The sequence below is a fragment of the Sturnira hondurensis genome, unplaced genomic scaffold (assembly GCF_014824575.4).
Source record: "Sturnira hondurensis isolate 20B ecotype Veracruz unplaced genomic scaffold, ASM1482457v3 Scaffold0022215, whole genome shotgun sequence".
NCBI classification, from domain to species: domain Eukaryota; kingdom Metazoa; phylum Chordata; class Mammalia; order Chiroptera; family Phyllostomidae; genus Sturnira; species Sturnira hondurensis.
Window position 1 is genome coordinate 396069 of NW_028094846.1, and position 16871 is coordinate 412939.

Below are 16871 nucleotides of genomic sequence, written 5' to 3' on the forward strand. Positions count from 1 at the left end.
ATTGTCTCAAAACAGATCACAGACTTAAATGTAAAAATGCAAGATCATGAAAACTCCTAAAAGATGATACAGGAGAGAGACCTAGATGACCTTGGATATGGCCATGACTACTAGATACAGCATCAGAAGTCTAACCCATGGGCGAAATAAGCAACACGCTGAACTTAATTAAATTAAAACTTCTGTTCTGTGCAAGACACAGTCAAGAGAGGGAGAAGTCCAGCCACGGACAGGCAGGGAGAAAATATTTGCAAAAGCCATGCCTGATAAAGACTAACCTTTTCGAATCCCTTGCTGTGAGGCCCAGAGAAGCAGGGGCCCAGGCCACACGGAGGCAGAGCCGGTCTGACGCCCGGTCTCCGGGTCCATCTGCAAAGGACACACACCGCACTGCAGGCATCCAGGGCAATGTCGCACAGCGATAAAAAAGAATGAAATCTTTCCATTTCCGACTACCCGGGTGGACCTCTGGGCATTAGCCTCAGCGAAATAAGTCAGAGAAAGACAAGTGCCGAATATAAAGAAACCAACCAACCAAGTCAAACTGAACAGACAGATTCATGGAAACAGACGCTCCAAGGATGGTTGCCAGAGAGGAGAGGGGAGGGAGGTGAGTACATAAAAAAGGTGAAGAAGGGGTTATAGTTGGTGAAACTGTGACAAGTCTGCACGGTGACAGGGGAGTGCTAGAATCAGTGGGGGGAGCACAGCGTAAGGTATGAAAATGTCGAATCCCTGTGCTGTGCATGCGAAACTCATGCAACTCATTGTGTGCCAGCTATACTAAAACTTAAAAATAAAAATAAAAACAAATACATACAACCAGGTCTCATCGCTCCCCTCCTAACCCAGGTCCTCAGAGACAGACCCTGCTTTGTCACAGGCTCTGGCCTCCTGGTGTCCTCTCTCTCATCCCAACCATGGTGGCGCCGGTTCTGAACAAGAGTGGCGAGCAAGCCCACACCCTGGACTGGCCACTGGTCACAGATCCCAGAGTGTCTGCGTCACTGAGAAGACTGTTAGAGGCCAGGACCCTTTCACACGTGGACCCAACTCTCGGGGGACCTTTCCAGGCTGGGCTGGTGATGCTGGTGACGGGGCCGCCAGAAATGCCTCAACCAGCGCCTCCCCCGTCACGCTTTCGGCTCGCTTCTCCTTCTGCGGTCGCCTTTCCGCCCGAACTTCCTCCCTCTGTGGGGTCAGCAGTTGACTGTAGTGTTGCCTCGGGCAGCCCAGCTCTGAGGAAGTGGCGGGAAGAAGGAAATCCTAGAGTGAACGGGGACAGCAATCACAGGGAGGGACTAGAGCATGGTCAGGGTGTCAGGAGGAAGAGAGACGACCCCCAGCTGAGCAGAAGAACGAGAAAACAGCGCTGTTGACCTGTGGCTGGACGCTCAGCGTCCAGAGTTGGAGCCTCGGGGGTGCCTGTCCTTCTCGAAGTGGGACCATGATCTTTAACAGTGATGAAGACTACATGCCAGGTACTGCATGGAGAATTGTTAAAAACAAGACCGTAAGCCCCAAATGCAGCCATGTATGCTGAGCCTCCTGTCGGCGAACGCAGGGAAACTAAGTAACTCCCCCAAATGGCCCATGACACCACCTTAAGTACTGTCTTCAGCTAAAGACAGAAGAAGGTTTTGTTGGTGGGGGGAGAGACTTTGGGGAGGTTGTCAGGACAAACAGCAGAGGCAGCTGTTATCCTGATGCGAGCCTGCGCCTCCCCAAGGGTAAGGGTGTCCTGTGACTGGGGTCGTCCTGGGGTGGGGGTGGACAGGGTGTCTTCCCACCTGTCAAGTCCTCCTCCTGGGGACCTTCAGGTGCCTGCCACTGGACTGTGAACTTCGGTCTCTCACTGTGTCCATTGCTCAGTGCTGTTGTTCCATCAAGCTCAGCATTTAAGGAACGATTTTGATACTTTTACTCAAGGGAAAGCTACCTGTGGGTGGGGGAGCCCTCCCCCCACCCCAGGGACTCGGGCGGATTGAGTTTGAGAGGGAGTCGGAAGAAGGCACTGGGACATGAGGCCCGACAGAGGGGTCAGCGGGTCCTGTTTCCCAGGGCAGGGCCAGGTGGCTAGCTGGGCTGGGGACGGAGACTGGCTGCCCCGGCGCAGGATGACCGACCATAGATTTGTGCCGTGGGCCTGGTAGTCGCAGCTGCCTCCATTTTGTGGATCTTGGCGGGGTGCGAGGTAGGAAGGAGCTCCGTCAGCTGCCCCACACCCACCCTTGCTCTGGAGTGAGGTCGCTGATGCTGCCGTGGGGTCAGGTTGGCTCCTGGACTGGAACTCCCAGTCTGGCAAGTTGAGGGCGCGGCCCGTCACCTGGCCGTTTCCTTCATCCCGTCGTCGGGGTCTGCGCCGAGGGGGGCCCCCTGTCTGGTCACCAGGGGCTGTGTGCTTGCATTTAAAGCTTTGGTGACAAGGGAGCTCCACGGAGACCATTGCAGAATGACAGCCCACACTCGGAGGGTGCACCAAAGCCGCCCCTCCCCCACCTGAACCGACCCAGACGGGAGAGATCGGGGAACTTGCTGAAGGGACCACGGGCTCAGGCCAAGCGGCTTGTTCAATGGCCTTTTGTGGCTGAGTCTCCACTTCCCCCAAAGTGCGAATCCAGGGCACCAAGTGGTGTTTTCCGCAGTGCGGGCTCCTCCCTCTTCAGCCAGAAGACGACCAAGGGCTCTCCTAGCCCTTGACTTCGGGCTTTGGGCTTTGGCCAGAGAGTCTAGGGGCTTTTGGGGGGCAGCCGCACTGCCCTAATTGCTGCGAGCTGGAGGGTGAGGGACCTGCCAGGCGCCTTCTGAACCCTGAAGCCTCCTGGGAACTCCCATGTGAGTGGGCTGAGAGGTGTAGCCCAGAGCGGCGCAGCGGCCAGGCCGCAGGCAGTTAGCTGGGGCCACAGCTCCCACCGTTTTCCTCCTTTGTGTGCACGGAGCTCCCGGGGCGTGAGGGGTCACCGGTCCTGCAGAGGTGACACGGACTCGGGCGGGGCTCCCACAGAGGTGGCCCGGCCGTGGGAGTGGGAGCACAGTGGGGGGTGGGGCGGAATCCTCCAGAGCTCACCTGCTGGGCGCTGCTGCTCGGTCTCTCTTCCTGCTGCCGCGACCTGGAGGTAGGGAGACTGACTGGGGTACAGAGGGGGCTCCCCTTGGTGCAGACAAACTGAGGCTGCCCCTGGGACCAGGGCGATGTCACAACAGGCGGCGCTGCAAGCCACGAAGTCACAGACCCAGCAGGGTCCTCGGTGCAAAACCAGCGATCAAATAGATTCCCCTTCTGTGGGAGCCTCGGAAATACAGACAGCAGCACTCCCCTCCCAGGCGGGGCAGAGAGAAGAAGTGTGGCGATGCGGCCCCTGGCCGTGGGGGACCCAGTCTGTCTGCTTCCCGCTGCTGCCGTCTGTGCCCCTCACCCCGGCCACCGGGCTCCGAGCTCTCCAGACTGTGTGGAGGGCCCAGCGTCCTGCGGTGACCTCTTGAGCTGGGACCTCCAGACCTCGGCTCAACGCTGTGTCATCCTGTGTCATCATCGGGGTAGCTGGTTGAGAGCCCTGCTCTGCAGGACTCTGCCCCCGAGGCTCACGGCTGGCAGGAGTCACAGTAAAACAATGACAAAGACAAGACTTGAAAACACCCCAGGAAAAAGATACAAGGTTTTCACTCCAAGTCAGGTAAGAGCTGGAGGGGCCAGTGGCTAAGCCTGTGGTCAGGGCCCGTCTGCTGAGGCTTTGAAGGCCCAGGTGCCCCTTGGGGACACCGGACGGGGCCTGTACTGGGGTGACAAGGACAGAGAGGATGAGGACAGAAAGTGAGAGAAGGAAGCAAGGATTCAGGGGACGCGCCCCAGGCACGGGTACTTCAAGAGCACCCAAATCCTCTTTATTTTCCCTAATCGCTTCTTCACCGAGGGGACATATCTATGTTCACAACCGGGGGTGCTAGGCACCTGACAAGGTACGGCAGGTCCTCTCTATGGGGTCACCTGGCCCCAAATGTCACCGGCACTGAATCCGAGAAGTCCTGTGTGGGGGGCCTTCATTTTTTGCAGGCGAGGATTCGGAAGTCCCTGGAAACTGTCTGGGGTTCCACGCCGGCACCCGTGCAGCTCCGAGCTTGTACGCCAGCCCTTGAGATGCGAACAGGCTGGTGGGACCAGCTGGCGTGCTCCGGAGTTTAGTGAATGCAGGAGAGGATAGCGGGCCCAATGAGAAAGGGGACAGTGAGGATGAGAGCCGTTGTCCCCGCGGTCCTGACACACCTCCCCGTCCTTGTCCCACTCCCTAAAGGGGACTCGAGATCGCGACAATGAAGACCACCAGTGACGGTGGGGGCTGCGCCCTTCGCTGATCCCAGCGGGGCCTGTCCTGTGTCCAGGCCTGCCCGTGGGACTGCCAGCATGACAAGCCCGCTGCCCTCTTCGAAGTCACCTTTCTTAGGAGACAGGAGGCCCCCAGCCCAGTCCCATGACCGTTTCTCCGTGAGGCTGAGCCTGGTGGTGACCCCAGAGGAAGAGGAGGAAGTTGTTTCCCAGTCTCTAAAATTTTGGTGAATTTGGAGCCGGGCTGAGCCTGATTCTGGGAAGCCTTGTGTCTTCAGGGAGGGAGCAGTTCGGAGGAAAGAGGCAGGGAGGGGCCTGTGATAAAACAGGGCTTCTCACTTCCGCTTTTGGACTTCAGAGCCGCCGGTCCCCTGCGCTGCGACCGGTGAAGCCTGCCCGAGAGTCCAGGCTGGCCTGCCCGAGCCTTCGGGACACGGCCGCAGGGGTGATGGGGGTTCCCGCCGTCCTGCCGCTCCCTGCTGCGGCAAGTGACCAGCTTGGCTGCCTGTCCTGCTGCCCATGGGGCCGCATGCTGCTGTGGACAGCTCTGCTAGTCCTGGGTGAGTCAGGGTCGGGGGGGGGCACAGGAGCAGGGATGGGGGCCAGCGTGTCCCCTTGGGTGTGACTGAGCCTGGGCGGGTATGCGGGGCGGCCTGGGCAGGGTGCCAGCAGAGTTGGGCTGCTGGAGAGCCGGCTTGGGCAACCTGCCGGCGAGGCAGAGTGTGACGGGTTTCAAAGCGTCTTTAGCCTAACGTCCTGGGCACCTGGGTCTCTGACACTCCGCCACTGCCGCTCAGAGCAACCTGCTTCGAGGAAAGTCTGGGGACTGCACTCGAATGACTGGGGGTGGAGGGGCCGGCGCTGCTTTCCTTCCTCGTGGGGAAGGCTCTCGGACAGGGGCGGGGAGGAAGCCAGGGGACACCTGGGGGCAGTGGCTGTTCTCTGCTCCTAACCCCATGTCAGGCAGCAGAGGCCTCTTTCCTTCCCCGGGGTCACCGGAGACACCCCATCACGCCTGCTTGCACTGCACGCACGTGGAGCCTGGGTCCTGGTTGGGGCGAGAGCCAGAGTCTCAGGCCAAGATGGAGGCTGACCGAGCTCCACCAGGGCCAGGGGCTGGGGCTGCTGGGTACTGGGTGCGAGGAAGAGCCCAGGGCAGGCCACCGAGAGGACCTGCTGCCGGGACTGTCCCCAAGCTCAGTCCCTGGAGCTGACAGCTCACCCACCTCCAGAGGGAGACACACACCTGTCCCTGGGGCCTGAGTGTGACGGTGCCTCACATGTGACACTCAGGCCCGGCCACCTGCCTCCGCCCCTCGGCCACCATCTCTGCCACCTGGGAGGATTGCGGGCGACTCGTACCATTTCCTTTCGTTTGTCCTTTTGCTACGTCACCAAGGATCTGGTCCTCTTTTCCATACTCTTTGTTTAACCCTCAGCCAAGGACATGTTTATTTCACTGAGAGAGAGAGAGAGAGGAACATCAGCCAGCTGTCTCCCACGTGTACCCCGACCAGGGACTGAACCCACGAATTTTGGGTGTACAGACGGTGCTCCAACCCACTGAACCACCTGGCCAGGGCCACTTTTTCTATTCTTCTCAACGACAATTTTTATAGCACCCAGTCTTGAGGGCTCCTGCCTCCTGCTCCCCAAGTCCACGCCTCAGGGTCGAGAGGTCTGAGGGGCCCTCTGCCGCCGGGCACTGTCCTGTACTTCCTGGTTCCCAGGTGCCACAAACAGCCTGGTTTAAACATTTTGTAAATGCCGGTGCAGGCTCTGGTCTAGGGACCCGTCAGTGAGCGGGGCAGCCAGCCTCCCCGACCCGCACGCCGGCCTGTGACCCCCTTGCGGTGGCTCCTCGGGGGGGTGAATACTTGGTGTCGGTGGCTGTTTGTGGGGGGCATGAACGGTGGGGGCTTCTCTCCACGTCCTCGGCTCTTTCCTCCGCCTCCTCCTCCTCTGTGCTGGCCCCTCATCTCGCTGCCCCCCCCCCCGCCCCCGGTCTCGCCGCCCCCGGCCCAGCCTGCGCACTCCAGGTCCCAGCTGTCCCTCCTCCGCCAACTTCCCGCCCTGTCGCTCCAGCTGGTGTCCAGCACAATTTCCCAGTTCTACCTGCTGCAGGGACACTTGCGCTTTGACTTGCTGGCTCAGCACAAGACACATTTGAAGTCTGGCTGCCCACACACACGTCCTCCGCCCCAGCCTCTGTCCTGGTCACCCTGGACCCTCGTCCTGCGCCAGCTTCCCTCACTGCTGCCCCTCCCAGGTCCATCCTGTCCGAGTCTCCCCTTCCCTTCCTTCCCCTTGTCGCTGCAACGCGGGGCGGTCGCACCTCCCCTCCCGCCTGGCGTCACTCAGGGAACGGTTCGCAGGGCGTGAGCCCTGGAGTCAGTTCGGCCACGGCCCTGCACACCCCACCAAGGGTGTGAGTGGGCTAGACACACCCAGAGGCACAAACACAGCGGGGGGAGGGCTGCGGGGTGTCCACCGGGTGCCCGATGGCTGTGGGGGCGGGGCGGCCTGCTGGGACAGGGTGATGCGGCGCTTCCTGAGGGGCCCCACCGAAGCCTGTTGATTTAGCCCCTGGGTGAGTCAGAGCAGGGGGATCGGCCAAGACGAAGGCCCGAGTTGGTGGCTGGTGAGACTGGAGCTCCATGGGTAGGAAAGGGGGCCCAGAGGGCAGCTGTGTGCTTGGGATCAGGGACATATCTTCTGCTGAGCACAGAGGAAGGCCATCAAAGGCACATGAGAAGAGAGCGATGAGATCCGGTTCAATGTGTTTGAAATAGCTGGCGAGGCGGGGAGAGGAGCCGGGAGAGGAGCCGGGAGATGGGAGAAGGCTGGGGGCCACTCAGCACCCAAGATCTATGTTGGACGCAGACCCAGCAAGACCTGTGGTGTGAAGGGGGTGGGGCCTAGGGGGGAGGGCGCAAGGAGAAGGCAGTTGCTGGGCAGGAGAGGCTGGGGAGGTGGTGACCCACGGAACAGGGAGACTGGGAGAGCAATGCCACATGTCCCTCTGACGACTTCAGTGTTAGTGAGTGGGGAGGACAGAGAATGACACGGTGACCAGAGGAGACAAGGGTGGCTTTCGTAGAAAACGTGGAGCCATCTGGCTGGGAGGGGAAGGGACAGAGGAGTGTGGAATCCCGTGCGGGGCCCGGGGAGAGGTTCTTCTGTTTGTGGAAGGTGTTGGAACACACCGCCATGGCTGGGAGTATGCGGCCGAGAAGGGGACGGGTGCAGGGGGGAAGAGGGCAGCAGGGAGGGACCCCGGAGAGGGGGAAGGGGACCAGCTCCCACAGTGAGGCGGGGATGCTGCTGCCCCACGGGGAGCGGAGTGAGGAAGGAGCGGAGTGGAGAGGCCGGCGGGCTGAGGACTTGGTGGGGGAAGACGGCAGGGTCTGAGGGGGCAGGAGAGGACAGGAGAGTCTGGGGGGGGGGTGAGAAGACACGAGTGTCCCTCCCAAGAGCAGCAGAGCGCGTGCACGAGAGAAAAGTGCCACACGGCAGCTCAGGGTCGTTGGGCACACAGTGACCAGGAGTCTGCTGAGTCGCCCGTCCGCCTGCCACCCTGCCAGTCTCAGTGATGCCTGGCCCAACACGGGCAACACGGGAGGTTGGCTGGACACAGAGGAGGGCGGGGCCTCCTGGGGATCTGCAAGGAGGTGGTTCAGGCGCCGACAAGTGACATCACTTTCTCTCCTGCAGCTCCGTTGCCCTCCACAGCCGGGACTCCCAGTCCACAGGGTAAGTCCAGCCCCCGCCCCCCAGCTGCCCTCCCACTCTGCTCCCAGCACCTGCCTGCACATGTGCGAGCCCCTGGGCCCAGCTGGTGACAGGGAAGGCAGCCGCTCCCTCCGCCTCTCAGCTTCCTCTTCCCCCTGCTCCCAGCTGCCAGGGATTTTTGTTTCTCTGGTTCAGTGCTGGGGACAGCGTAGATGCTGTCACCCGAGTAACCCCACCCTCTCTCTCGGCCACCTTCCTCCCTGCGGAGGTTCTCAGTCCCACCGTGAAAGGAGTCGGGCCTCTACTTTGCGTGTGTCCGTGGCTGCAGGGTCCCGGGCAGGGCAGGGAGAACTGCCATCGGCCCACGGACGGGCAGCTGTGCAGGCGCTGCTTTCCAGGAGCACGAAGCACCGTCCCCAGACCTCGGGGTGGGAGTGCGTGTGTGGGGCACCCTCCCAGGGCCTGAGCCCAGGGCTCCCTGCACTGGCCTTTCTTGCACTTTCTCTGCCCTTCTGTGCCTGGGGGCGGGGGCAGGTCTGTCCTGACGGACAGAGGAGGACTTGGGGTCAGGACAGAAACCAGGCCCTGGGCACCCCCCTCTGGCACCTGTACCTCCTCCGTCACCCAGCTCTGGGGAGGGTTTGCCCACCGGGTCCAGGTGACAGGGGGCGGAGAGTGAGTCCCCACGGGGCGTGTGTGTTTGTGTGTGAGAGAGAGAGAGAGAGAGCAGGGGAGAGAGAGTGCCAGCTGGTTGGGGTTCCCTGGTGAGCTGCCTTGTTCTAGAATGTGGCCCTGCCCTGCTGCTTTCTCCTTGCTCTTGCCCAGCCTGAGGAGCACCTGGACCCCCCGAGGAGCAGGTGGGCCACCCAGAGAGGCCCAGGCCCCTCGAGGGGGGTGGCAGGCTTTGTCTTCAGCCACACCCAGGTCGGGGCTGCTTCTCCTCTTGGTGTCCCCAGCAGGACCACAGGGGATCCCTGTCTGAGATTCGAGGCTGCTTGGGTCCCGTTGTCTCAGGCTCCTCTCTCCGCCCCTCAGCAGGTCTCCCGAAGGCTGTGGTGCGCCTGGAGCCCCCCTGGTTCAACGTGCTGCGGGGGGACAGCGTGACTCTGCACTGCCAGGGGCCCCACGGCCCTGGGGACGGCCCCACCCAGTGGTCTCGTGATGGGACCCCCATCCCGACCCAGGTGCAGTCCCACTTCAGCTTTAAGGCCAACATCAACGACAGTGGGAACTACAGGTGCCAGATGGGCCAGACTGGCCTCAGCGACCCTGTGCACCTGAATGTCACTTCCGGTCAGTGGAGGAGCCCTGGGAGGGTCTGGGGCACGAGGACCTGAGATCTGCTGACAGGGCTGTGGGTGTCAAGGGGCGGGGGTGGCAGGTCCCGGGGGCGGGGGGCATGGCTGTGAGCTGCTGGCAGCCTTTTCTGCCCAGTCATTTCCCTTCCCGCCCCCACCCCCTGCCTTTGCTTCCAAGTGGGGTGCCTCAGGACTCTGAGGCTGTTTGGCTTCAGTCCTGATTAAGCAAGAAGGCAGCAAGGCCACACACAGGCCACCAGGGCAGGGGAGGGGAGCAGAAGGAAACCCCGACTTCAGAGAGCACCACGTTTCTGGCAGAGTTGGGTCGCAGCTGGGTCCCAGCCCTGGAGGGTTCCAGCTGCGGAAGCTGACCTGCTCCTCCCTGAGCCTCAGTTTCCCCTTTGCTCCATGGGGGCACCTGACCCCTCCACATCCAGTCTGGCTTAGGGTGGCCCGGTTGCTCGGTTGAACAGGAGGCTAAGTTCACGGAGCTGCTGGCGGTAGGTGGTTATCTGTGACGTGCACTGGTGACGGGCAGTGAGGCCATGGTCACTGGCCCCCTCCCCTCAGCTTGTGCCCAGATCTCCCCCAAAAGTGTCAGGGTCAGGCCCCGAGGGAAGGCCGGGTGGCCCCAGGAAGGGGAGGGGACACACCGAGACAGGCGAGTCCCCACCAATGGCCGCACCAGCCAACGGGACCAGCAATGAAATGGATGCCCCCTGGAGGACTTGGTGAATGGCCACCAGAAGCGCCAGTGCCCCACTGGGCCTCTCGGGGGCAGGGGCGGCTCACACGTGACTGTGGGCACAGCTCCTCATGGTGGCAGACCAGCCCCCAGGCCGCAGGCGTCCACCCAGCCCACCCTCCACCAGCCTCTCAGCCGGTCCCTGGTCATGGCCGCTGCCAGCAGGGCTGCAGGTGCTGAGGGATGGGGGTGGCCAGTCCCTGGGAGGCATGGCTGTGAGCTGCTGGAAGCCATGTCTGTCTGGTTATTTCCCTTCCTGCCCCACCTGTCGCCCCTACCTGGGTGTGGCTGCAACCAGCACCCCCAGCCCCATGCACTGGGGTCCACGTGTGCCCAGGGCCCCAGCCGAGAAACTGATGGCAGGAACACTGGGGCCGCCCAGCTCCCCTGAGGCCCCTGGAGTGGTGCTGTGCATCGGTCTAGGGCCTGTGCAGGTGCCGGACTGGGCAGCGAGGAGCCCACAGGCTGCTGCCCAGCCCATGAGCAGGGCACAGCCCCTCTGCCTCTGCCCCCCAGCCTCTCGCCGGGCCCTCATTGCAGCTCCAGGGCCTCAGACCAGCCCCTCCGCTGTAGCCAAGGTGAGGGGGGTGTGTGAGTGGCACCCCAGGGTCCATGAGCCCAGGTGGAGGTGGCTGGCACCTGGGTGCTCGGCTCTGGCACCTTCCTTGAGAGCAGCCAGTAGTGGCAACTGCCCTAGGAATGGCCCAGGACAGCTGGACCCTGGCTGGTGGCCCACCTGGGGACCACGAGCCAGAGAGGTCAGCAGGACGCGGGTGTCCCCTGAGGCAGGCAGCTTTACCGCTCTGTCCACAGCTGGGGCTGCAGACCCACCAGCCCCAGTACTGACCATGCTGGCTGTCCCTCGGCCACCACTGCCAGGTCCCTGCTGTCTTCTATGCCTGGCACCTGTCGGGCAGCAGGCTGAGTCTGAGGAGGGGAGACAGCATCTCCACCAGGGGTTCAGTGCTTGCCGCCAGACACCTCCGGGGGCAGCAGAGAGAGCTGGGCCAGCACCCCTGGTGGGGGTGGCTGACATCCCAGCAGGGACCCAGAGCGGTGTGCTGGTCGGCCAGCGAGCACCGCCCCCGCCTTGGCCAGATGAATGGGTGACTCACACCCCCACAGGCCACTGGGAAGCCCCAACTGCCACCCGTGTCACTGAAGACTTTTGTATCCAACATGAAGCAGAACCAGAGCGAGAAGCTGTGGCCAGTGCGGCCAGGACAGGGCTGAATGAGACTCATTCAGGCACCCTTGGGAGGGGGTGGCCCGTCTGCCAAGCAGACAGGAAGGCCAGTGTCCCGATTGTCAGGCAGTCTCGTGCCTCTGAGAGGTTCTGTTCCGAGAGCTGTGGCCGCCATTTCTGGCTGAAGACAGAAAAAAAAAAAAATGAGCGAGTTTCTACAAGCCAGCTGGGCTCATCCAGCAGAGATGCCGGGACCCAGGGCCAGCGTCACCATTGACGGGGCTCCAGCTGCGGGGACACCCTCTCCCCAAGATGTGGAGACCGGGCCCTGGGGCCCCTGCACCCGGCCGTGCGGGCCCCCCATCCTGTGCCAGGCGGAGGAGGGGGTTTCTGGCCCCTCTGTCTACAACCTTCCAGGGGCCTGCACAGGCGTTTCCCAGGAAACCGATGGAAAGACCCTTTTATTGCTCGGAGAAGGACATCTCCCCAGTGCCGTGAACACAAAGCTGGGAGCCGCCCCTGAGAGTGGCACCAAGATGTGTCCGCAGGAACCTTGGGGCCCGCAGCGCAGACCAGCCTAAGGCATGCCCTCCCCTCCGTCCCCTCATGACCTGGAGCAGCAGAACCTTCTGGGGAAGGAAGAGCCGCCCCGGCAGTGGCTGTCTCACTCTCTGGCTGGGACTCTGTTTTTAAAAACCTTGACTCTTCTCTGCCTCCCCACCCACCTACCTGGGGAGCCCAGGGGCTTCATTCCCTGGGGGGCGGGATGTGAGGGGTGCCGACACTGGAGAAGGGGGCGGAGGTGTCTCCCCAGCAGAGAGGCAGGGTGTTCCAGCTCATGTGGTGCCCTGTCCCCCCCGCACTGTCCTGCGGCGGTGGTGGCCCTGAGCTTTCTCCTGCGCGCCACCAGCCGGGGCAGCCTTGGGCAGCCTTGTTCCAATGTGTGGCAGGACGAAGAGGGCTGGGCTGGCACGCGTGTGGTGCTGTCATTCCCGGAGCCCCGCCCCCTACCACCTTGTCTGTTGCCTTCTGGCCAAGGTTTCTGTCCAGTCCCAGCCCCGCAGCTCCGGGGAGGAGGGGCTGGAGCTCCAGAGTCCAAGTGCCCCCTGTGGGTGCTCTTCCCTGCACAACAAAGCACTCGACGTTTCCCTCCGCAGTGAAAGGATGAAAAGTGGGGGAATTCACACAGAAGACGAATGGCCCCCCTGGGACACGGAGGTCTTCCAACAAAGAGCCCTGAAGGAAGCACCATACTCCCCAACTCTCTCCAAATGTCCACGGCTTCCTACTGTCCCCAAAGACCTGGGTCTCCTACGTCAGGATGGACCCTCTCACCTGCACCCCGGGGTCTTCCTTCCCTGCAGAGGCCTGTCAGGCAGGACGGGGTGGCCCCCCCCCCCACCAGGGCAGCAAAGAGCAGACAAGCGCTTACCCGAGGCGTGCGGTGTCTTTCTGTCCACCCTCACCCACGAGGGAGCCAGAGGGAGAAACCGGGGCGCCAGGGTCCACACTCAGCCCCTCCTTCCCCACAGCCTGTCCCGTGTCAGCGTGCCCGGGGTCTCAGAGCTCGGTCACGACCTCTGGGGTCCTGTGTCCCTTCTGTGTCCTTCAGACTGGCTGCTACTGCAGACCCCACACCTGCTGCTGAAGGAGGGCGACCCCCTCATACTGAGGTGCCACAGCTGGATGAGCCGGCCTCTGGTCAAGATCTCGTTCTTCCAGGACGGCATAGCCAAGTGGTACTCCTCTGCTAATTCCAGCTTCTTCATCCCACACGCTAATGTCAGTCACGGCGGCAAGTACCACTGCTCCGGACTCATGGGGCGGAACAGGCATGAGTCCCACCCTGTGCGCATCGACATCCAAGGTGGGGGCGCTGTCCCGGACGCAGGAGGTGAGGCGAGGGGAGGGGCTGAGGTCACAGGAGCCCCGTGGAGGTCTGGGAAGTGGCCCCGCAGCGCAGGCGGCCCCGGGGCGCAGGGCAGGGCGATGAGCCAGGCTCAGAGCCACGCCCCCCAGGGGAAGAGGCCCCACACCAAGATAGCGGCACAGGGGGTCTCCCTCACCAGTGCAGGGGGCCTGAGGCCCTGGACGTTCCTGACATCTGAGGCCTTCGTGTCTATCCATCACCCTCAAGGGCCTGTGCCCAGCAGCTCATGGCTATGCTGGACGCAGGGACCGGTGCCTGCACCACGGGGACTTCGAGCTCCCCTCCCCACGACCCCTGAACTCTCAGAGGACCACCCCACCCCCTCACAGAGCACCTTAGGTTAGCGAACAGGCCGAGAGATGGGGCTCACAGGCCCAGACATGGAGACAAACCCCCAGCAGGTGGGGCTGAGGGGCCGGAAGCGCGGCCCCTGTGAGTGGCCCAGGCACTGGGGGGGGTGGGACAGGGAGCGGGAGGCCTATCCTGAGATCTGTCTTCCCCAGCAGCCAGCGGGAACAACTCCTTCCCAGTGATCATCATTGTGTCCGTGGTGGTGGGCATCGCTGCAGTGGCCGGCGTGGCTGCCGTGGTGGCCTGGGTCTGCCTCAGGCGGCACCAGAGCTCAGGTTGGTGGCTTTTCCTTGTTTCTCCTGTCATGGGCTCCGACGTGGCCCGGGCCCAGCGCCGGAACCCTCACCTTTGACCTGGAGGCTCCGCAGGGCTCAGAGGCGGCCCTGGGTTTTGCTTATTCGTTCACTTGTTGACTCACGCATGCGACAAGGTGCAGGCCTCTTTCTTGCCCACCTGGGGGGCCCGTGCCAGACACTGGGGACGAGGCGCAGACGCAGGAGCGCAGCCTGCGCCTCAGGGAGACGGAAGTGCAGACAGTCGTTATAACGAACGAGATGGGATGAGAGAGATGGTGAACAACGGCACGGGCCGTGGTTGGGGGCAGAAGCGTGGGGTGGCGCGTTAGGAACGCTCTCACAGGCACCCCTCCCTCAGGGGGCAGACTGCCTGTGCTCAGTCCGAGGCCCCAGCTCACAGCAGTGTGGCCTGGGCCGAGCTCCTCGCTGTGCCTGTGACCCACTCTCCTCTTCTGGACGAGAGGCCACTCACGGAAGCGCCGTCCAGGCGTGTTGGGAGGAGGCCCAGGCCACCGCGCAGACAGAGCATTGTCATCGCGCAGGAGGTGACGCCGAGGGTGGCCGTGAGCAGGGCCACGGGGGTGAGGACCCGTGTGGCTGGACGGGCTGGAGGGCATGTGGGCTGCACACGACGACGAGGCCGGGACACAGAGAGAGGAGGTGGCCAAAGGAGTGGCCGTCTCAGTCTCGAGCCCGCAGGTGCCCAGGGCAGCGCCTGCCGAGCACTGAACCCACACTCAATCAACACTTGCTCACTGACCAGTGGGCGGAAGGACTTTATGTTAATTCATACTAATTGATGCCAAGCGCTCAAAGAGAAGGGGGGTGCCCAGGAAAGCAAGGAGCAGATGGTCACTGTTCATGTCACCGAAAAGCCAGAAAGACTTTGGATGGGCAGGTCCTTCTGCAGCTGAGGCAGGACAGGCGACAGACGGAGGGTAGGCCGTGTCTGAAGGCCCCCAACCCAGTCCCGCCCTGGTCCTCTGAGCTGAGGACTCAGGCTCCGCCCCTCATCAACTGACCTCCTGTGTGCCCTCCCAACCCTCCCAGGAGCCCCTAAGAGCAGGGAAGTGGGAGAGACCCCACCTGAGGAACCAGGTGAGTGTAGCCCCCCAGGGGCTCCTGCTGCCCCACCCAGGGCTGTCGGGTGTACGGGAGCAGGACGCCGCTTGTGTGAGGTCGGCACGGCGCCCAGGACAGGGAGGGGGCAGGGGGAGGTGGGCGGGGCTCAAATCGCTTGGTCTGCTCTGGGACTAACACCTGGGCCTGAAGAGGACCGCTCCTCGGGGGCGGGTTGGGCAGCACACCTGTGCCAGGTAGACGGGTGGGGATTCACCAGGGTCGGAATTCGTGGGGCTGGGAATGCTGGGAAATCTCCAGAGCAGGAGGAAACCAGAGACAGTTGGGTCTCCTGGGGGCCTCGGCAGCAGGGTTGGCACAGGGCAGGGGGTGCAGGTGTGAGACTGAAGCAGGGACTGGGGGGCAGGGCTCTCAGAGGGAAGACCCTGGATTTGTCAGGGAGCCCACTCAGGGTCAGCTGCCACAGAAAGTCCTGGGGCCCAGCGGCATTGGTGGGCTCCATGGGCGAAGCCGGGCTCTCAGATCACTGGCTGTGGGCTGGCCTGAGTCCTGTCTCCATCAGGCAGTGGGACCTTTAGCGGGTTGTCAGCCTCAAGGGTTCTGTCCCCTGCTGGGGATGAGAGCGCCTTCAGGTCTGAGCTCCTGAGAGCCTGGCCCCAGTAGGCCTGTGGGGAGGGGTTCCAGGCGGCGTCTGGACTGTCCTCAGAGCCAGAGCGTGAAGGGACTCGGGGGCAGAGTCGGGCAGGGGCAGGGCCCCTGGAGCTCCGCCTCAGATGACTAGGGTGTGACTCAGAGCAGAACAACAGATTTGAGGGCTTGAGCAAGAGGCCCTGTCCAGCTGCGCTTCGGGCGGGGTTGGCCAGGCTGAGGTGGGACACCGGCCTGCATGGGCCGCATGGGCGCTCCACTCTGCGAGCTGGTGTGGATGCATCTCACGGGGCACTGACTTTGCAGCCAGCACGGGGGGCCGAGGCTGCCCCAGAGGCATGGCGGGGGGCTGGGAAGGTCAAGGGGCCCTGGGAAGGGGCATCCAGGATGGGGACTGTCCCAGAACTCGGAGCATGGCAAACGGGGACGCTTCGCCCAGGGCACAGGGAGGACACTGCCTGCCGTGGTCTCAGGCGCCTCCCCCACCGTGCAGACACCGAGGCTGCTTTCACGGGGAAGGAGTTCGTGGGCAGGAGCCCGAGGGGACTGGCTGTGCTCCCCCGGGGACTGGCTTGCTTGCGCCATTCCCTCCTCCCCGCGGCCTCGCTCTGGCGCTCTCGTTCTCTCCTTTCACATCACGGAGTCACCTAGATGCCTCGCGGCTCCAGCAAGGGCGCACTGCCTCAGCCTGGCACGGCCCGCGTCTTCTCGCCTTTGAGTCTGTGGCTGCAAAAATTCAGACTTGACCTCAGTGCAACGCTGAGCTGCCTGCCTGTGCCCGGGGCCTCACATCTCAGAGGCAGCCTGCTTCCTTTGGGGAAACGCAGCCACTCTCTGAGAAGATGCTGGCGCACACTGTTGCCTTGCCGGGCAAGGGCTCGTGGACTCCGGCGTCCTTTGGCCTTGGTGGCACCGCAGCCCAGAGTAGGCCCCCTCCTGCCGCAGGGCCCCGGCTGACCTGTTCCTTTTGCCCACAGCCAACCTCACCCACGCCGAAGAGGCTGCCAAAGCGGAGGTGAGCCCCCCAGCCCCCTGCCCCTCCTCCCCCTCCTCCCCCTCCCCAGCCTCTGGTGTGGCTTCTCCACGGTCCCTGTGGCTCCTCTGCTTTCTCCAGGCCGAGAACACCATCACCTACTCCCTGCTCATGCACCCGGAGGAAGACGCAGGGCTCTCGGATTACCAGAACATGTAGCCATGGGGGCGAGAGCCGGGCGGGCCGGGGTCGGTCTTCCAGCCCCACGAGAGGCCCCCAAGGTTCCCAAGGAGCAGGACTCTTCCCGGGGA

The 16871-nt window shown here is 63.0% G+C and overlaps 1 protein-coding gene across 4 annotated transcripts; it reads left to right on the top strand.

The window, feature by feature from the left end:
- Positions 1–4663: 4663 nt before the first annotated feature.
- Positions 4664–16871, top strand: FCGR2B (Fc gamma receptor IIb). 4 transcript variants are annotated; one of them, XM_037034964.1, is made up of 8 exons: positions 4664–4881; positions 8036–8074; positions 9089–9346; positions 12895–13176; positions 13719–13838; positions 14910–14957; positions 16565–16602; positions 16702–16871. In XM_037034964.1, exons 1-8 carry the CDS (start codon positions 4770–4772, stop codon positions 16777–16779), a joined length of 975 nt encoding a protein of 324 aa, XP_036890859.1. In that variant the 5' UTR covers positions 4664–4769; the 3' UTR covers positions 16780–16871. The 4 variants fall into 4 exon arrangements, with proteins under 4 accessions (XP_036890859.1, XP_036890860.1, XP_036890862.1 ...); XM_037034965.1 differs by having other exon boundaries at positions 12895–13168; positions 13714–13838; XM_037034967.1 differs by having other exon boundaries at positions 9092–9346.